The sequence below is a fragment of the Triplophysa rosa genome, linkage group LG9 (assembly GCF_024868665.1).
Source record: "Triplophysa rosa linkage group LG9, Trosa_1v2, whole genome shotgun sequence".
Lineage (NCBI taxonomy): Eukaryota > Metazoa > Chordata > Actinopteri > Cypriniformes > Nemacheilidae > Triplophysa > Triplophysa rosa.
In genome coordinates, this window is record NC_079898.1 from 19,570,177 (window position 1) to 19,592,072 (window position 21,896).

At 38.7% G+C, this 21,896-nt stretch overlaps 1 protein-coding gene across 3 annotated transcripts in view; it reads left to right on the top strand.

Moving 5' to 3' along the window:
* The window catches only part of brf1a (BRF1 RNA polymerase III transcription initiation factor subunit a), a 33,063-nt gene extending 13,173 nt beyond the window's left edge, over window positions 1-19,890 (top strand). For 2 of the 3 annotated variants that reach the window (XM_057341934.1, XM_057341933.1), the window contains 12 exons: window positions 670-763; window positions 1,014-1,140; window positions 1,324-1,363; window positions 1,472-1,564; window positions 3,351-3,614; window positions 9,468-9,529; window positions 9,783-9,864; window positions 9,967-10,022; window positions 10,108-10,370; window positions 16,824-16,875; window positions 17,788-17,938; window positions 18,265-19,889. In XM_057341934.1, the coding sequence (XP_057197917.1) occupies window positions 670-763; window positions 1,014-1,140; window positions 1,324-1,363; window positions 1,472-1,564; window positions 3,351-3,614; window positions 9,468-9,529; window positions 9,783-9,864; window positions 9,967-10,022; window positions 10,108-10,370; window positions 16,824-16,875; window positions 17,788-17,938; window positions 18,265-18,302 (1,322 nt within the window). In that variant the 3' untranslated portion in view covers window positions 18,303-19,889. Of the gene's footprint in view, window positions 1-669; window positions 764-1,013; window positions 1,141-1,323; window positions 1,364-1,471; window positions 1,565-3,350; window positions 3,615-9,467; window positions 9,530-9,782; window positions 9,865-9,966; window positions 10,023-10,107; window positions 10,371-16,823; window positions 16,876-17,787; window positions 17,939-18,264 lie in introns of all 3 variants that reach the window. The other variant, XM_057341936.1, reaches the window with a different exon arrangement.
* Window positions 19,891-21,896: the final 2,006 nt, after the last annotated feature.

Consider the following 21,896-nt stretch of genomic DNA (forward strand, 5'->3'; position numbering starts at 1 on the left):
TTCAACTGGATTGATTTTATCAACCAGGAATTGATTGGATTGTTAAAAGTTGCTGTTACTTTGCTAAAACAGTGCTTAAATAGCTATTTGACTATTGGGTAACAGCATCTAATAGCCTGAACATCATTAGAGATGTTAATGAAAACAAAAAGTAATTTTAAAGACAAGTTATTGTATTGTGGAAAAAGGGCTAAAACAAAATGGTCAATAATTACATAATTGGCTTAAAATAACATAAATCCTTTAAAAGCAGCAATAAAAGCAGGAACGTGAATTAAAGTATTTTGTGTTTGTTAGGCTGTGATATTCTTTAATATCTCATCTCTTACATGTTTGCATACACCTTTAGGCGCACATACAGTTGCGCTGTAGTGTTGTTGGGCATTCTTCAGTTTGTCATTTAGTTCAGAAGTGCATCTGGTTCCTCATGTTTCTTTAATGAAATGGAGTGAAACGGACATGTGGGGCTCTGCAGCATTACAGGTGCATTTAATGTCTGTTTATTCTGCCTGAGGTGAGTCAGCGGGAGTGCAGGTACACTTTTCTAAAGCTTATTAAAGTTTCATATTTAACTACGTTTCCTCTTTCCTTCTTTCCATCTTGTTATTTCTTTTTCTCTACCCTTTTTCCTTCTGTTAGCTAAAAGTGTATGTTTGTGTTTTGTCGCAGCTCTCCTGGTTTCCGCTCGCATGCACCAGTTTCGGCGAACAATTAAGGAAGTGATTAGTGTGGTGAAAGTGTGCGAGGCTACACTGAGGAAGAGGTGAGATTTCATCTTCACAAAAACAAATGATGAAACAAGCGTGCAGTGTGTGTTTTGTTTGGAAAGCGCACGCATATACAGTGATACCGTCTAGTCTGCAACCTATTATTCTTGTAGCTACTATGACTGCTGTTTTTATGTTATAATGTAGTTCATGTAATATCCTTAACATTCTTTCAGAAATGTTTTATTTAGGCCTGATTTTGCTCAGATGCTTTGTGTCTTGACCCCCGGTGTGTTTGATTGACAGGCTGAATGAGTTTGAGGACACGCCCACCAGTGAGCTTACCATTGAAGAGTTCATGAGGGTGGACCTGGAGCAGGAGTGTGACCCACCCTCTTTCACAGCTGGACTCAAAAAGCAAAAACTAAAACAGGTTGCGGATCATGTGACACTTTCAGTCAAAGATTTTGTCATTTAAATCAACATTTTTTGTAATATGTGCTATGACACACATATCCATCCATTTCTGGCCCTCCTCCTCATTATATATGAACTAGTTTGCATGTGTGTCCTGAGACTTTAGCCTAAACCTTCCTCTGCCAATTCTTTTTAACAGATTGAGCAAGAGCTTGAAAAGAAAGTCGATGATATTGAAGGTAACGTTAACATTTACGCAGGAATTTATGCTCTTGATTTGCATTATGGATCTTTGAACAAGTCTAACGTATTGATTGAATAAGGATGTGTTCATTTGTATACCGCAGGTGAAATCTGTGGATATCAGGATGAGATTGAAATAGAGCTGGAGAGCTGTAGGCCCAAACCACGAGGGATTTATACATCCTCTTCAAGAGAAGGTAGAAGCTTCACACTGTAACACACACACTCACATACAGAAAGGGAGTCTATACCTTTTGTAGTCAAATGGTCATGTTTTTATCAGTATTACTCTTTGTTGAGTCTGAACCGCTTTTTGCCTAAAGAGCAACACCACATTGCCTTCAGGAAATGAAGTGCTACTTCCCATTTGCAGAAATTCTTTGTTTGCATTTTTGTCCAATTAGCTCCCTGCACAACAGTACCCACAAAGCCAGAGATCCAGTGCTTCCTCATGCGTGCTATCCCTAATGGAGTGATTACAGGAGGGAGTTAATTAAGACTGCAAGCGTAGGAGTGTTTGTGTGTGCGAGCGTCTGAGTTTGCCTTTTCATGCATGTTTGTTCACGTGTTTTTCAAGTGTACATGTGTGTTGGTGCGGTTGAATGTGTTTATATAATGACTTTCTCCCCGTGTCAGTTGGATCACAGCAAAGCTCAAAATTAAAAGGCAAATGAATCTAGCCTCCAGAATAATTCACTTTGTGGAGTTATAGCAATTACAGATGGCGTTGTATAAGTGTGTTATTAGGAGTCAGCAATTAACCTATCGGTAAGCCCCCTCCCTTCGAACGCAGATGAACCAATGGCAGTTGGATAATGATTTGCACGGGACCGGAACTCAGACAACTTTAAGTTTCAGCGCCGTAGAGAAACATTGTAAGATCCATTGTATGGTGTTTTATGCTACAAAAATGATAAAACGATGTGCCTGGGGTACTTAATTCCAGGTGTCCTGGGAACATGAGAAATGGAATTTATTTTATTCAATTTCCTAAACCCACACAAAATGAGGATGCATTAACACAATTCAACTCCAATCCCAGTGAAGACAAAAACGTTTATTTTCTGGTTGTCATAGTTTCATTAAGTTATAGTTTCCATCTGCAGATCGTTAATGTCATCTTGTGCTTCAGTATCATATCTCTGGCTAAAACTAGTTAAATTAGTGAGTCCATGCTAACGTACAAACCTAAATTGCTAACCGTTTTCACAGCATGTAGATTGTAGGTCAGGAATTTAATCTTACCCTGCCAGGGGTACATGAACAGTTGATCCTAGATGTTGTCATCTGCGATCGTGACGACCGTAACATGAGGCTTCTCCTGCCTGCATTGCTATCTGTAAACCCTTGCTTCCAAATGAAATTTGTTATCCACCATATTTATTTTTAAATTGTTTATATATCCCTCCATGGCATATTTAAGTCCCACTTGAATTCTCCTCGACGACAAGTGAGTACAAAATGTACCAAAAACAACTTCGGACAAGGTTTTTACACTGACAGCTGCCATTGAAAGACATTATGAACTCCGGTCGCTTGTCCGAGTTAGCAACAGTAACTAAGGGGGGCGGGGCTTACCGATAGGTCAATTGTTCATTTATTCTGCAAGCGAAGGTCAAATTACATTGCTCAACAAAGGAGCAGAGTGTATATAATTCATATAACATTTTAATGAGTGGAAACAAATAAATCCACCTTATTTTCTTTCATGCAGCCTTGTCAATCTGTGTAATTTTGTATGGTAACAAAACTGTTGTGTTAGTCAGCTGAGAGAGGCTGCCATCTGCGTATTGAGTGTATTGATGAGATTGATGTGACACTGTGATTATGAGGTAAATTCTTAATGCCATCAATAGTTGAATTTCCCACAGGGACGTTATTTTTAGCTTGTGATGCAAGCAATGTTTCCTTTTCTCCCTGTCTCCATCTTGATTTAAGCAATTGATGATGTTTATATTTTCTTCCTTGCTCCTCCCTTTTTAGATGATGTCATTTCCTTAGCATCCTCTAGTGTTCTTGCCGCTGATGATGAAGGAGAGGATGAAGAGCTTATGGCGGCAGCATCTCACCTGTGCAAAGTTGGATTTGATGGAGTGGATGTAGGTGGAGATGAGCACGAGCAGAATGGAGAAAAAGTTTTGCCATCCAAAAGGCCTTCGTTAGAATTATTGCTCGGAAAGCTTCCCACTGCTGCTAGTTTGGGCCTGACTGAGTCCATAAACAAAGTGGGAGAAGAAAAAGAGAATGGTAAGAAAGTACACATTTAATCAAGTTTCACACTAAATTTACCTTTCATTCATTAATCCACTTTCAGCCTGTATACACACATTTGCGCTAAAAAGTTAAACATCTTCCGGAGAACAGAACACAAGAGTTCTTTATCTGAAATCTGCATGATCACTTGTGGTCGCATTTATGCGAGAGCGTTAAACTGAAGAGGGAAAAAAACTTTGTTCATCGCAGGCAGAAGAGCTGCAGCTGGTAAGATCCTGGGGATAGAGTGCTGGCAGGTTGTCAGATTTTGTGATGTCATGTGTTGTCAGGTTTCTGATTGGTCGTTTCAGTTGGGAAAGATCTGTATGGGGTGGAGGAAGTGGAAGCCCCCTCTGTTTTTTAAGCACTAATTGAACACAGCACCTTTTCTTTAGTGCCGTGTCTTTCATCCACCCACAACTGGCAGCTGTGTATGTGGTGTTTGATCGCCTGTGAGAGATGCTGGTACCGGATATGTGTGTATTTGGTTTGCTTTAAAGTGGATTTCAGAAAAAGTGACCACAGGAGAGGGCCTTTCAGTGCTATGTTGCCAAGTGTTTGTGATGTGAAGTGTAAGCTCTGTATAACTGTAGAAACCTGTCAGTTATTTCCCAGAAGTTACTCGTTTTGTGTCGATGAGTAACGTGTAGTCACAGTATACTCTTGCTGTGAATGTTTGCAACAAGATATGATGTCATGCATGGGTTTTTATGTTTGTAATACATAATAACAAATAATATATATTTAATTGTTACTATACAAATACAAATTATGATAAAACTGCACTGTGCTAAAATGCATTTTGATACTGATGTGGACATAGCCCTGAAATGCTGCTTTGTATGTGTACGCCTCTGGCCTGATTTTCAGACTGTCTGCTGCGGATTTTTGTCTGTCTGTTCACCCCGTTTATTTTTAGGTGTGCTCATTGTTCTTTTTCAGACAATAAGATGCTTGTTGTTGAGTGTTCTATTTCCTGTGCTTGAGGGTGTGTGTGTGTGTGGTTTCGACTCTGCATTTTTGAAAGTGTCCTCACAAGGGTAATGAAATAAAAACATATTGTGAGGACATTTTAGTAGGGAGTAAAGAAGTGAATAATTATTTGTTTATCTGTAAACAACTTTTCCCTCACCCACCAGTTTATCTATTTCATTCACCGGGCTTGGCACTATGTGTTCTGGCCAAATTCTATATATGCAATGATTGCTAATATGAGATATTTTAGGAGAAAAGTTAGACTTAGGGTGTTTGTGTGATGCCTTGGATGATGTAGGCAACTTAGTATGTGTGTGTAGGCCCCAATCCTCTTTCTTACTTTGTCTTTAACTTTTGGTAGCTTTCTGGTTTTTTGAAGTAAGCCCTTTTCATTCTTGTCAGAGGGGTTTCCCTGTTTTGTGTGCTTGTGTTTTCAGTGCTCCTGTGTAATTCAGTGTTGTTCCCTGAGGAGGCGGAGAACCTGTGATCTTAACAATACACAGGGGCAGCAAGTGTGTGTGCGTGTGTGTCTCCAGATGGTCACTCACTGCCCTCGCTGGTCCCCCTTGCTGACCACACAGCAGGAAGTAGCAGTGTCCACATTTACACCGAGCATCCTTCTATGCATTTCTCATTTTGTTGTGTTGTCCGGTTGTTTTCTTCCCTCTGGTACTTTCACATTATGAGACAACTGGTTTTAAGATCTGTTCGCACAATCAGCAAACAGTGCTAAGATCCAGATGTGATAGAACTCTCCCTGTCAGGCAGTATCTCTCTCTTTAGAGCAGGAGAGGGCATTTACACTAGAAGAAAGGAATAAAGTGGGAGGTGATGGAGACAGGGAAGGGCCTTTCACAGGAAAAGTGTGTGAGTGACATTTATTCTTCTTGCTCATCTTGAGCGGATCCTCTGGACAGCTGTTTGAGGTTTGTGGGGGACAGATGGGCCTTAAGTGGCAGTAGTTCACATTCATAAGGGTTTTATAACAGTCACAGATGTGCGTTCGTCTTATAGTGTGTAATTGTATTTTTATTTCAGTATGTTTAACAATGCATAGAATTAAGTAGCAATATTTTATAAATGTGTTGTTTTACTGAAGGATTTACATTACAGTCATGTAAGGACTTGTTTTTTGATTGAATCAGTTCACAGAAGCGAATGAGACTTCTCTTAAAATAACAAATGCCATCACAGCATTTTTGGCTGTATGGTTCTGTTTTCTATAGGTTTATTTGTAGCAGAAAAACATTATTTACACTAAAACTGTAAGAAATTATTATTTTAAGAACCTTTGACTGAATGGTTCTTTGGAGAACCAAAAATGGTTCTTCTATGGCAAGGCTGTGAAAAAGTTTGTAGTAACTTTATTTTTAAAGCCACAATATGGAAGAATTTTGTTATGAAATATCCAAAAATCACTTGCACAGTGTGATATATTTCATGCAGTTGTGTACTTACATTATCCCAAATGTTACCAAAAATGTGCAAATTCAGAGAAATTCCTATTTAAAATAATGGCCATATTGTGGCTTTAAGTGTTCCCAACTTTCACACTGTTACTTTATGGTATTATAATATATTTAACATAAGTTATTATGGTATTATTAGTTATTTTCAGTTATATTTTGTTATTATTAGTATTCTTTGTTTTAAAACATGTGTCCTACCATTCTCAGATTCATGAATCATAAGACAAGGAGTGATTAAAAAAACTAGTTCAATGTTGCTGTCTTCATATAACTTAATGGCCAAATAAACCACATTAAAATGATCCTAAAACTCGTGATGTTTCTTTAACTTTGTTCTGCTAGCACAATTATCTTAAATTTATGAATATTTAATATATGTGAATATATATCTATCTCCATATCAATATATCTTCCAGCCCTAATGGTAACTTTGATAAATTAGAATCAAGTTTTAGAAACCGTTTAGTTGTGAAATTGTCATAACTTTTTGCTCGTTTTAAACAGAAGACATTTGTGATTTATGTTGTTTACATTTTCTTGTGTTTCCTGCTGTTAAATTAATTCTTTCTTTTCATCCTTGTTGCTCATTTATTGCTTAGTTCTCTGCTAATGAAATTCTTAAAGTGTTAGTTTGTAGCGATGACAGTGATGTGATGTCATCTGTCAAGGACACTGCTATCTGTGAGAAATTACATCATGAGAGTTTGACTAACCGACAGACGTGTGGCAGGGAAAAAAACAAATGTCTGCAGTAGGCAACTTCCATGGGATAGACATGTTCATTGTACCGTTAACATACATTGACAGAAAAATCTGTGTGAGGACCCCCATGAGGCTGATTTCCTCCTGTCTCAATTTAACACCTGAAGGGCATCTGAACGAGTGAGAATGTGAGATCGCATGAATAAAATCAGCTTAAACCATTTCCCATCTCCTTCGCTGTGACATTTACATTTCAGCGTATTCGAGTGTTTGTGTAACTCTAACTCTAACCATCCCCCATCTGTGGTCTGTTCATGTACAGTAGAGTGTGGAAAAAACCACTTGCATATCTTCTCTCTTGACATTCCCGTTCTCTCTCGCCCATTCGTTCTTCCTCGCCGGCCTCTGGGCGATCTAGGCAGTTGTAGCAGGTGTGTGAGTGGGCGAGGGGCTTCCCTGGAGAGGTCTCAGGGGTAGAAAGGGGTCAGTTTTTAATGGGCCTGTCTGCCCACTTCTCCTCCAAAAAGACCCCCCTCCCTTCTCATTCCATATCTTTGCATCTCCATTGTCCATGCACTCTCTTCTCTGGCATTCAGTGCTTGTTCTCCCATCCAGCCAGTCAGTTTGAGTGACGTTATCAAATGATTACGTTTGGGGAGCTCCTGTTTGCGTTCAATAGTGAATATTGTCCAGAGAGAGAAACAAAGGAGCTGTCCGTTTGGCATTATCTGGAAATATCTGTACGTCTTTTAGTCGGACAGTGCTTGACACTGAACAGGTGTTATTGAGAGAGCCTTTGAACTGTTTCTGAACACACATACAATTTCAAACCACACATTAGCCTTTCTTTGTGTGTTATTCTAAAATTTGCCCACAGGACCAAAAGGGTTTGGGATTGAAGATCAGAGAGAGGACTAGATGAAGAGAGAGAATGATTAGTTGGATGATTAGTGGAGTGGATAATTAGTTTTCTCTCTCGTCTGTAATTTGTTGCACTTGGCCTCTGATCTGGTCCTGTGTGTTTTTCTGGTTTCAGGTGAAGTTTTGCAGGGAGTTGGGGATTTTAAATGAACTGGTAATTAGGTTCTAAATCGAAGTAAAATAAAAATCTTGTCTTACTTTTAGACTGAAGTTTTTTGTTTTTAAGGCAATTCCAGTGTTATGGATGAGACATTTTCAACAAAAACATGAAATTCTTAGAAAATGTATTTACTTGCATACTATATTGAACTGTCTGTTTACGTTTACTCAATTCCTTGTTCATTAGAGTCTAGGCATCAGTCTATACAGAAGATTTCCTTCTAAAAAAGGAAATAAACTTGCATTATGGATGTGACAAAAAGCGTCAGGGACGCAAAAGGTTTCAGGGACAGCATATTTTGTAGGTTCAGTACAAACCAGACGCTATGGCTCTTCATAGAAAAAAGTTACTATATTTTACTTTTTGTGTACCTATTTATTAGGAATATTATGGATGTGACGATTTCTGAAACAATTCTATTTCTGGTCATGCATAATCATGCTTTAAACAAAAAATTACACAATATTTCTTCCTACTACGGTAGTCAATGGTGCCTCAGAATTGTCGGTTGCTAACATTCTTCCAAATATCTTTCTTTGTGTTTAACCGAACAAAGAAATGTATAGATTTGGAACAACTAGCGGGTGAGTGATTCATGGCAGAATTTATATCCCTTTTTGAAAATGTTTTTTTAAAGTCTTCATAAATACCAAAATCATTACATTTCAACTCGTATTGGTATAGTCTGCTGAAGTTTTGATATCGTTACAACCCTAGCAAGGATGATGAAAGCCGCTTTCTTTTGATTCTTCTACTTTTGATGGATCCAGCTGCACCTGGTATCGTGTCTCTCTCTGATGTGGTTTTATTTCACCTGTTGTACTTAATCCATTCACCATCTCTACATCACACGCATGTGAGTCATAAACGCAGTGTTTTAATGTGCTGCATTAGAGGACTCTGTGCGTGTGTGTTGGTTTGAGTGTGTTTTATCTGTGCGTGCGTGTTAAGATCTGAGTGCCGAGATGAGGTCAGGTTTCCTGACTCGTGGGATCTGCTGGCATTAAGGGCCCCTCGCGCAGAGGCGAGAAAACCAGAATTTCCCTCACACTCAGTTTTTTTTGGCCTAACTCAATCCCCATTACAACACAAGAGAGATGCTCTATGAAGCAAACTTGTGAAGCGTTGCCAACAATCTCCAGGCAGAAAGAGAAGAGACTAGGTTTGGGGGATGGGAAGAACTGGACCTGGAAAAGAGGAAAGCTACTGTAGGCAGAGGAAGAAAAGCCCTGAAAGTTGCTGCGGTTGAATCTCAGTTATAATGATCCCAGCAGCTAAGAGGACATTGCAATAAGACCTGCCACAAGGCTGAGACCACAGAGAAACTCACACAAACACACATACACTTTAGAATATGTCCTTTGTGCCATGTGATTTTTTTGGGTTGCATTGAGTTTGGATGTTCTGTATCTCCACATAACCTTTTTGGACAAATGGCACAGAGCTACATGTAAAAAAATATGCTGTTCTGATGCTGCCGTTAAACTTAATCGTCATGTGTTTTAGAAAAATGATTTATTGAATAGACTTTCTTAACTAACGTTTGTAACCGAGACATGTGCCTTCTGTGTACTACTACATGAGGCAGTATGTAGAAACTTGTTTATTTTTCTCCATCAGATGAAGATGCTGAAGATGGTGAGCTGGACTTGAACGGTATCGACGACGACGAGATCGATCGAGTGAGTTTTGACCTCGCTGTGGTAACGGCATGATAATTTACTCAGTAGCCAAAGCAAATGGAGAGTTCTATAAGATTGTGTGTAAAGTGACATCATCGAGATTGTATTAAGATGAAATCTCAGGAGAGCTTTTACATACAGAAATGAATTAATGGAATAAGGTGAAATGAGATATGTTGCTATTTGCTCCGGTATCTGATAGTTACATCATTGACAGAATGGTGTTGTGTTGACTGTTCTTTTTTTGTCTCAGTACATCCTTAATGAGAAGGAAGTTAAGATCAAGACAGAGCTGTGGATGATTCAAAACGCAGACTACCTCAAAGAACAGAAAGGTGGGAAAGATGAAACAGTCCAATTTGTTCTTTTCCTATTTAAACCAAGCAGACATGTTTATTTATTTTTGGCACAGTTATAAGAGTGTTTGTTTACTTCAGAAAAGGAAGAACGAATTGCGAAAGAAAAGGAGGAGGGTACATATAAAGAACGGAAGGTAACAAGATGTTCCATAAAAGACGCTTGTAGGTGTGAAGACGGCAAGTTTACCTCCTTATTTCTGTGTTCTGTGTTTGACTCAGCCTAAAAAGCCAGGAAGGAGGCGGGAGCCGATAAACGCCAGCACTGCAGACGAGGCCATTGAAAAGATGTTAGAGCAGAAACGCATTTCTACTAAAATAAACTATGATGTTCTAAAAGACCTGAATAAATCAAGCCCAAAAAGTCCCACTCGCCAGTCTGAAGAACCTTCAGCCGGAGTAAAGAAAACCCCCATGAGCCGTCAGAGAAATCCCCAGCTATCTTCACCGAAGATGGCCAAAACTGTCAGCAATTTTGGCAAGAGGTATAGAGTTGTTACTTGTCTTGCATGATGTTTTCACCCACACATTCATTTACAAATGCTGTTCTAAAAAGTTCTCTTTTGTAGTGTATTTGTGGCTCTGTTTCCTAGTAATGTTGTGTTTTAGAAAGTGTTGCTCTTTTACTTCATACACTCTTGTTTTTATTTCTTCACATCCTTCCTGTACTTTTCACATGCAGAGGTTAAAATGTTTTTTTTGACAAAATTCCTAGAGCTACAAATGTGAGAGGTCCCTGTGTTTGTTTCTCTCTTTATGTCTTTTCCTCTTTTGTGCCGCTCATGGCAGGGCTGAACGATTGTTAAGAATAGCACAGGGCAGGCTAAATGAACCGTGGGTGTGTGAGAGAAAGAGCCCCATACATATGGTCAGTTAGAATAGCCTAGTCTGATCTATATTTAGTCTCTAACTGCTGGTATGGAAGACATTAAAGTTTAGAGCACATATTTAAAGTGAGGTCCCCTCCCTGGCACCTCCCTGTAAGGAGAGTGTGTACAGTACCAGTATGTGTGTGTGTTGTACTACTGTGTTTAAGTTGCGAGCTCAGTTCCGTTTAGCATTTGTTATCTTTAGGTAAGTATTCTTCTAGGTTGTAATGGATATTCTCTCTTTAAGGAAAGGCTTGGTCGTTGGTTTGTCGTGACAGAGGAAAGGCCAACATTATGGAACAATGAGCATGTCTCTCTCTTTCTGTGTACCTCTCACTCGCTCTCTTTTTGAGTGGTTTAATCCATGTCCAGTGTTTTACCCGTTGCTGAATGAATCGCTGAAGTGGACAGGATTGATCTGTTGAATCTTTCATTCTGAAAGTAGCTTTGATGTTTTTTTTTTTGTGAATGGAAAGGTGAGGTCCCAAACTGAGCAACCTTTTAAAAGCCATTAACCTGTTTCAGCCTCTCTCTCCTTCTCTGTCTCTCGCTCTCCTGCTCTTTCTCATACGCAAATAATAACAGGCTTCAGTAAACAGTTTACTGAATGCAGTGTGTCTGAGAATGGGAGCTGTCTGTATTATTTAGTGGCATTGAGTCTTTTAAAGCTCAACGATGACTCTTCCTTCGTTTTATTCATTGACTTTTATGCTCTTTCTTGGAGTCGGCAATACAACTGGTAGCGTTAGATTTTTATTCTGTGCCTTGCTTAATGGGTGTTTACAGATAAAAATATTTTTGGATAATTTTCTTGTAATAAAATATTTTCAGTCACATTGGGAAGCCTTTTCTGCCTTTTGTCAATATTATTTATAGTTAAACAAAGAAAGTTTAACCATCTGGTATTTATAATAAATATGTTTTTAGAAACATTTTTAATGCATGAAAGATTTCTTTGCAGCATTGTACTTGAGTTTTGAAGCACTGCAGATTTTTAAGTAATTCACACGCTTACCAGCACTAACACTGTTTTTGTTATTTAAGGTTAAATCAGAGACGCAATTAAAATGTCCTTGTCTGTAGCTCTTTTCCTCGCTAGACATGAGATGAGGAAGAATGGTGATATTAGGCTAATGACATGCTACTTAGGAAGCTTAATGACCTAATAAAAAGCACATCAATGATATTAATGTATTTGGTGTATTCATTAATTTGCTTAAAGTCACCCAAAAATAAACATTCTGTCATCATTTACTCAACTTTTTGTTATTTCAAACTTGTATGACTTTTTCTTTCCTTCGCAGAACACAAAATAATGTTTTTAACTGGCACCCATTGACTTGCATTAGTTTTGTGTCCATACAATAGAAGTGAATGGGTGCTGGTGCTGTTCGGTTACCAACGTTCTTCAAAATATCTTCTTTTGTGTCATACAGGTTTGAAATGACAATAGGGTGAGTAAATAATGACAGAATGTTTATTTTTGGGTGAACTATCCCTTTAATTTTATATCACCTGCAAAATCACTGCAAATATATCCTGAATATTTAATATATTTATTATAACACCCTTCCACACTCATCTTTATATAAGGTGTCCAGCCGTGTTCAGGTTGAATACAGAAATCTAATTTTTAGTTTAGTGTACAATGTGCTGACAGTAAAGCCATTGTGCTTTGTTTAGTTCACTCTCTATGACATACTGTATCTGAGGTATTGTGTACTGTTACATACAGACACACAAAACCTCCCATTTGTCCCCCGTGCTGTAAATTTACAACATGTTCCTGACATCCTCCTGCAATTACCTGAACATCTATCCATCTGCTGGTCTGTTCATCTCTCTCTCTTTCTATCTGTGCGTCTGTACCTTAAATTTAATACGTCTCTCACATTCTCTCACTCTTCCAGAAATAGCCTGGATAATTACCCCTTGCTGTTTTACCCCCCTCTCCATCCCCCTTTTCTGGTCGTTTTCTTTTCCTCTCAGCTACCCATAGCTCAACGTTTAAATGGAGCCAAATGTATGACAGAGAGACAGTGTAATTTTTCTGAAATGGCAAAGGTTTCATTAGAGTTTGTGTTTGAGACGAAGGTTTGCGAGAACCGGAGATGGATTGTTCTCATTTTTGTGGTGCACCAGTCTTTTGTTCCCACCACTTCCTTTGTATGGCGACATGAAACATCTCATGAAGACATTCACACCTGGAGTGCTAGAAATCGCCATTTCACACCATCACACATCTGGTAATTAAACAATCTCCCTCTCTCGCTTTCTGTCAGACAGCTGTTCCATAGACTGTCATCCTCAGCTACAAATGTGCAAAACTACAACGCGGCTGGATGTCTGAACAACCAGTCTTCTGGAAATCTTGTATAATTGGCTGATTTAGGGTTACGTCCATTAAACGTTGATAAAAACTCCAAGATGGGGCCAAACAGAATAGTGGAGAAGCCAAGAGTATTTTCGTTTTTCATACCATGAGGATTGTGTTTTAAAGCGGCAGTGTGTAATTTTTTGGAGTGTCTATTGACAGAAATTTTCTGTCAAATATCCCCCATTTTCTGTAAAATAGTCTTTATTTTATATATGCACAATTTAGAATGTTTTAGACTGTAAATCGTATTATATTGTATTGTCATTGTGTTGAATGTCTGTACTAGAAGCTTCCAACACCAAAGAAAATTCCTTGTGTGTGCAAGCACACTTGGCAATAAAGCTCTTCTGATTCTGATTCTGAAATGCAATATGAGGGACATTCAAAAACGCTTAACGTGAAAAACGCTTAACGTACCTAAACAGCGATCAAGGAAAACCAAACTTATGTCAAATTTTTCTTCTAATAAACACATGCTGCTGTCAAAAGAACGAGCTCTTCCGCGGATAAAGTGAATAATATCACGTTAAGCGTTCTCACCATAGAAGTCCATTATAAGAGAAAACCGCTTAACGTGGCTAAGACAAATTTCTGTCATTTTAGTTGTAAGTAATACTGTTGTCATTAATGCCACCGTGCATTGTGTTAAAAAGTGGTATAGCCTACTTTATACCCCGTCTGAAACCAATATTAAGAAATGAGGCTAATAAAGTTGCTAACTCCTGGCTTCAGTGTTGTTACATCGAGCTGAATAGCCTGTTGAGCAAACTAGAACAAAACAGCACAAGTTTCTTAAAGCTCCGATAAAAAGGGACAGAAATATAAATGAGATGATACAGCGCGTTCTTGTGGCACGAATGCTCGCGTGGCTATTGCGTCAGTAGGCTAATTGGCGTCGCCGTTGATCCGCGGACCAAGAGCTCGTTCTTTTGACAGCAGCAAGTGTTTAGTACAAGGAAGGTTTGACATAAATTTGGTTTTTCTTGATCGATGTTTAGGTACGTTACGCCACGTTAAGCTGTTTCCTTATAATAGACTTCTATGGGGGAGAAAACGCTTAACGTGATATTATTCACTTTATCTGCGGACCAAGAGCTCGTTCTTTTGACAGCAGCAAGTGTTTAGTACAAGGAAGGCTTGACAGAAATGTGGTTTTCCTTGATCGCTGTTTAGGTACGTTAAGCGTTTTAGAATGTCCCCAATATAATATACATAACTTCAGAGGTGTATAAAGACCTTACATAATGAAGCGTTATGATTTTATTACCATAGAATGAGCTATTTCTATCTACATACACAACGCAAGTCCCCTTGTATGGAATGTTGTTGACATGTCGCCATGTTGTTTCTACAGTAGCCCTAAATGGACAAACCGCTCTACAGAGCGCATTTCGTAAATACATTATCTCGTTCGGAAAAGAAGCGAAAATGTGACAACATCTTAGTGCTGCAGTATTAGCCGCCGTAGTGCTTCGAAAGGGAAGTCTGGAGTGAGCCATTGGTTGCAATTGGCAACCTCACCGCTAGATGCAGCTAAATTACATACACTTTACTTTTAACCAAAAGACTGTATACATTTATCCGGCTATCTGACCAGCTATCCCAGAATAGCCTCATTATCCAGAATTACAGGAGAAGCTCTTATAGTAGCAGATTTAAAGTCCAACAATTAATTGCGTCTTAAAATGTACTGTTGAGCTCAGTTGATTTTGTAACAAAAGCTTTGACAAAGGGGCAGCGGTTCTTTAAAGGAGAACAATTTAGAGATGTAGGTTGTTTGAAAGATTTTACAATGTTTGTCTAATGTCAGCATGCAGACTTGTGTCTCTTTAATCCGTCCCCTTTACAGCATGCAGCTAAAAAAATATGAAATTAGGAGAAAAATCTAGAATTTTTTCTTCCGCTATTTATTTTGCTCTCTCTGTCTGAGGTTCATTCTGCTGTAGGCTCTGAGTTTTTTTTCTTAATCACCTCACTGGCAGAAAACCCGCCTCTCAAGAGAGCAAGAGGTGAGCTGTCTGAGAGATGAAAGAAAGTTATGTTTTCTCAAGGCTGAGTTGACCCAAATAAAGAGAGGACGTTTTTGTGATCCTTGGAAAAAGGGAGAACCTCATCTCCCTACCTGCGATCATAAGCTTTCTTCTGAGAAGTGAGCATTGTTGCTCAAGCCTTGCGGCAGTAATGTCAGTCCCGTGTCATACACCCTCAGATCAATAAAATAAAGCCGCTGTTGACATCAGCCACTTAGTCATACATAAAAGCATAATCTGGACTGTGAAGAAGTGATGCTGCAGGTCAGAAAAAAATGTTCGGCGAGAGAAATCGAGGCATCATAACCACAAACTAAACACTTTGAAATGAGGGCGTACACATTACACACATCATTACTGTTCACTGGAATCAACCCATTCGGTTTAATGAACAGTATCTTGACGTATATGGCACCCTTGTGGTGTGTGTCTGTGTGGAACAGTCTGAGTTCTCACGAATAGCATGTTGTCACTGTGTTTTGGCTCCGATCTCATGGTGCCTTGCCAAGCACAGCATTCCATCCCAGAAGGCACTGCAGCACTGATAGGTCACTCGCATGCTGGGTCACAAAACGTGTTTGTACGATTAAGGTCTGGCTTGTTTGCCAGTTGAGTTAAGAATGTGTGAGTAGAATTGGGACATGTTGTGGTTATATAAAGACGTACCCATTCCCAAGAGAGCTGAATCTCTTCTGCATATTCAGATGAATCATAAGGAGATCATGAATCTGATTAGTGTTTATTTATGTAGCGCATCATATCCGTCCCTCATTAACATATCTTGCGTTCTTTGGAATAATGAGTAAACTCATTATTCCAACTGTGCCTGTGTTTGTTTAGAAAAGTTGAAATTGTGGAAGAGCTATATTTTTGTGATCTCTTCTGCTTCTTCGGTCTCTTGTTATGTTATTAGTTGTGTTCAGATGCCATGTTTATTCCCGTGGAAATATTACGGTGAGACATTTGAGGTAGACTGTCGTTTCAAGACTGGACATGTCCATGTCTACCACCTATGAGAGCGTGTTTGATTCACAACTGTTCATGTTCTTCACACTTTTTGTTTTCAAAAAGAAGAATTACTACATTTTTACAGAATATAGAAAGTGGCATTCATTATAAAGTGGGGGGTTGTTTAAGTCTCTGTGGGTTTGTAAACTCATGCTTTTCTGGGTTGATAGAATTCAAAATTGCGTACATTTAGGGAATTCATTTAAATAATATGTCAAGATTTGCATTATAATGAATAAGTGATTTTTAGACAATGTACTGAGACAGTAAGCCTTCATTTATCCAGAAATACCCAAGAAATGCTCCAAGCAGCTCTGATTAACTGAAAAGCCATTTTGCCTTAATGACCATCTCTCTCTCTCTCTCTCTCTCTCTCTCTCTCTCGCTCTCGCTCTCGCTCTCGCTCTCTCTCTCTCTCGCGCTTTATCTCTCTCTCTCTCTCTCACTCTCTCTCTCTCTCTCGCTCTCGCTCTCGCTCTCGCTCTCGCTCTCGCTCTCTCTCTCGCTCTCTCTCTCTCTCGCGCTTTATCTCTCTCGCTCTCTCTCGCTCTCTCTCTCTCTCTCTCTCTCTCTCTCTCTTGCTCTCACTCTCGCTCACTCTTGCTCTCTCTCTCTCGCGCTTTATCTCTCGCTCTCTCTCTCGCTCTCTCCAAGGTTACAGCCCCTGATATGCACACAGCCCTCTAAGAAACTGGCTCTTGACCAGGTGAGTGCGTTTAAATCACTGTCCTTCCCAGTTTTTTTCCCACAGACTATTGGCAATTCTCCCCAGATATTAAACCAATTTTCCTTTACCCTCAAATGGCCCTCTGGCCCAGAGCTTCATCTAGTTTATCCTCAGCATTAAAGAATCGATATTAGGTTGACCTAGAAGTTTATATCTTTCATGTCTGAAGTTAAATAATTATTTTGAGCCAGAATACTGGTCAGCAGTCTAATGTTATGCAGATACTCCAAGACGCTGGTCTAAACTAATGTAGTAATTTTCAGGTTCATTATTTTCCCCATTCCTGCTGATCTCTAGCTGTCGTTCTGAACCCTAGACTGCTGTAACATTAGTGGGGGCTCTGTCACTCCTTTTGCCTGTTTGCTCTATGATGCTTCAAGCTAAATGTCAGGATTTTTCCTTCCTGTCTGTTGTTCTTGGTTATTTAATCTGCTGTCTGCATTATGATGCTTTCAGTTATTTCTCTCTGCTACCTTAAAACATATGTTATATACTGTACGTGCTTATATATTTCTAAAACCATTTACTTTACTTGGCAACCAAAGAAATTAAGCTTTATGATTTCACAGGATTCTTGTCTTCCCTTAGGAAAAGCAAAGTTTCATAAATTCACAAGATTATTTGTTAACTCTTCAATTGACAGTTGTGATAGAGTAGTGATAGTGATGATGCAGTTTGGATTAAATACTAAAGCCATCATGAGTGATTTTAACACTTTAGTTTCTTATAATACATCTTATTGCGCTTCAATGCACGTAATTCTATAAAGAAACGTCTTTGTAATCTTAATGGTAATAAAACGGGCAGTGAATGCTTTTTTATGTTGATTTATGAAGCATTTTGAAGTATTGACCATCTTTTTCTTTTCATCTTTAACCTGCTCATCTTCAGAAAGGGTCTGTTACCCCAGTGGCCGCCCCTGCCCAGAATGCTGTTGTTGTGGAAAGCGGACCGGTTGCGTATGAAGATCCTACACATGAAGAAGAGGAGGAGGAGGAGGAGGAACACTGCTTCAGTGCCATGCAGTTAATGGGAGGCAGTGGTATGTACTGCAATAAAACCTTACCTTCAGCTTTGGGATGACTTTGGCGTTTTACTGTCACTTCATAATAATGTTTTGTTTAAGATGATGTTAAGTCTGTTTAAAGGGATATTAGTAAAATGATACGTGGTATTATAACTTCGACTGCATTATTCTTCAAGAAGTCATATTCAGTTAGGATGCCATGAGGGTGAGTAAAACTTGGGGAAATTTTGATTTGTCTGTGAAATATCCCTTTAAGGAGCATACTCTAGATTAGCATTTTGATAATTTTTATGTAGTTCAGAAAAGAGCATTACCTCCCATCGGTTTTCTCCTCTCTACAGATTACGGTTTTGAAGTAGATGATGTGGATGGGTTCTAAATCCAAGGTGTCTCTGAGTGCACCGATGGAGGAGAGACACTAACATACCTTGCTGCTTATTTCTTCACCAAAGCACGGACATCCAGCCTCCATCTGACTGGTGTTCGTGTGCCTATTTGTGAAGGAGGATTGTGTACGTTACACACTACTGTGACTGGGAACAAACCTCATGTAAAAGAGAACAAAATATGTGAATTGATGTCCTAAAAAAGTAATTATTCATGCTTTCTGTGCGATAAAACCCCACATTTGTGTGTTGGTGCGTGTTCTCTGCTCATGTAGCATATAACTTTAGAAGATAAAGTCAAACCTGAGCTTAAACCGTGCAGTTACATAACACACACAGCCATCATAAATCATCAGGTAGCCACATGTTCTTCCCTAAGTGCATGCATATATATGGATTTCAACTCACAGTAGACAAGCAGGAGTATGAGAGTTAATGTGTGTGTGTGGCGATTGAGAGTGATGATTCTCGTTGGGAGTGTGTAAGCCTGCTCGCTAACTGCATTTACTGTGTGTTTTAGCGTAATGATGACATATGATATTGCACATCTAAAGAGATTAGCCCCCACATGGTTTATTCCTGTGTGTGGGCAGATGTGTGCATGTGCACGTGCCTTTTACTATCACTGTGTACAAGCCAGGAATACTATGACGACTTATCGAACCAAAGTATTATTCTTAAAACCAGACGTACCTCTGTTTGCTCAGTATTCTGTCTGGAATGGAATACTGGTGTAAAATCCAAGACTTTTTGCAGTGTTCAATTTTGCTCTGTTAATTGGCTGGTTTTCTAGTGCCCTTTTTTGTTTTTATTGTACAAAGTCTCGCTAGTCCTGTGGATTTCACATTCTGGGCTGATAGGGTGCTGTTTTATTTAATATGTATGCTACTGAAATTTGACTAGGATGTAATGATTTTGATTTCACTTTCTAATTTTTTGCTAGTTTTGTATTGAAACATTTAATTCAAATGAGTACTTGAAAAATTCCCCATTAATGCTGTTAGGATAGCATAACATTTAAATATTTTGTGCATTTACAAAAAAAGCGTGTACATTTATTTTCATAATAAGAAAACACTGTTTGTTTTGAAATGGATAGAGGTAGGCAAAATAATAGATCTGTAGGCTGGTATCAGTGTGGGAACGAAAGTTAAAAGTATTTTAATATGAGCACTCGCTTCATATTTAAAGAACTTTTTTGTGTTTTGCTTTTTTGGAAAAAAGTGCCTTTTCATTTTTACGTTATTTATATTTTCTTCTCTTCCAGGCCAAATGAATGTTGTATTGTTTCTGATAAAAGAGGATTTGAAGGGTTTCTGCTGTCATGCTTGAACTATTGCGGTGAACACACCAAACAAACTATAACAAATAAAGACAATGGAGACCTATCTTGTCCTCAAAACAGGTGACCTAGATGTGAGTTCACAATCAATATCAGTTTATGTATCTACTTACTGGTGAAGGATGAACTTGTGACACTTTGAGGTAAAGTTCAGACCTTTCTGTAAGATATCTTGAAGATTATTTGTGCTTGTTTAATAAAGATTTCCAGAATAAGAGACCTGCAAGACATTTTATTCTTGAAAAACAAAAGCCACCTTTTGTTTGTGTCCAACTGCAAGTTTTATTTATTTCAGAACCTGATATAACTAATTCTGTATGTGAAATACATAATTGTGAATCAGTCAAAATCCTAAATAATTATAATATTTAAATGTTAATCAGGTATTATCTTTTTTTTTATTTTAAACTTGAATCATTTTTGTGATCTAGACTATTAGACCAGTAATGTCATTTGAAGCAGATTGGTTTGGTAATGTGGGTTGTACATTACAGAGCATTAGGCTCGAAGTTTTGTTTACTTGACCCAAACCTTAGCAGTACTACAGTCTATCTTCAGCACCAATGAGGCAAGGCATTCTGAGGAAAGGCTGGGAAATGTTTTTCGGTTCATATGCCTGTAGCTGTGTTTTTTTGGCAATGAAACGTAAGCCATAATAGTTCTAAGGTCTCATCCACTGAGATGTGACCTCACACTTTTCTGCAGGGGAAGTGCTGCTGTGAAATGTTCTTAAGGTCAAGTGTATTTACCTGGTGTGATGGAAGGGGCAGTCTTGGTTAGTGAACATTCAGAGCAAAAAGCCAGTAGCTGCTCACTGCAGAACGCTAGATGATCCAGGGGGCAAAGTTGGATCCAGATCCAGTCTCCTCCCACTGTGTCTGGATTGATCGATTGGTGGACAGGTCATACTCGTTTTGTTGCTCTACCATTTCCGCATTAACTCATAACTAAAGTTATTAATTTGACGGAAAAACAAACTTGCTGAAGACAAACTTTATTTATTAACGTTTTTTTAATAACATGTTTTATTAGATTTAGGTTTAGGGTAATGGTTTGGGTTAGGGAACGTATTTTATTCAATTTAGGTAAAGGGTAACTTAAGGGTTCTCATATTTAACTGTGATCATTACTTACAGGCGTACACTAAATTATGATTACATTGATAAGAGCAAACGTTGGCGACCACGGTTTGCAACTTAACTCTCCAAATTGTGACTAAGTATATAAAGTGGGAGGAGAAACAACTCAGCTACTCAGAAAAGTCTTAAGCATTTTTTTCTCTGATGTTAAGCGTGATGCTCAGACACTAAAATATTAAATGAACATGTTAAACTTTCCTTTTCACGCTTCTGTCAATCTCAATATCTGTTTATTCTGACCTTCTATTATACATTTGAAATTAACACAGAGATCAGCTTTGAGTCTTTGACTGATGGGAGAAATTTTGGGTCAATCTGTTTGATGCACGTGGGGGAGAGGATTTGCTGAGACCGTGGGAAAGGTGGAAGATGTGAGGGGGGAATATTGATTGGTTTTCCTAATGAGAATATTTCTCATTCACAGAGGACAAACCAATGTGTAAGTCACCTTTCCCTCAAGAATACCGAATAATGTTCCTTATTCTACATGCCATTAAAGAACTTTTTCATATTTGCTAGTGCATCTGTTTGAGCAGAGGGAGTTTGCAGCATCTTCTGGGGCATCCTTTGCGGTTCTTGTAATTTAAGCACGTGGCACCAGAGGGCAGCCTTGTGCAAAGTACAGGGAGGCTCAGAGATTTCCCTGCGTTCCATTAGGCATACTATCCGTCCTTATAGTATTCGAAAATAGAATTAGTATGTCCCAAATCGTAGTATGTTGAGAATAGTATTCCAAAGATTCCTGGATGGTCTACTACTTGCGGTAGAAATTCGAAGTGCAGAATGATGCATGTCGCTACCCCGACAGTTCGCTCCAAAGTCCATTGGTTTTTGGTAAATCGCCCGAAATAAGGTCTGTGGTAAACAAAACCTCTAAATATTTTCACGTTTTATTCTATGACATATAACACACTTGCGATTTTTTAATGCCTTATTGTGTCTTAAAAACGGCGGTTGCTAACAACTTGCTAAAATGGACTAATGTTGCTGCCTTGGGCGGGGACGTTAGACGTCATCGCGCATACAAAGCTCACAAATAATGCAACATGGGCACAAATCTCTTAAAACGTAGATTCGGATTCATTCACGGAGTAATTACTTACCAG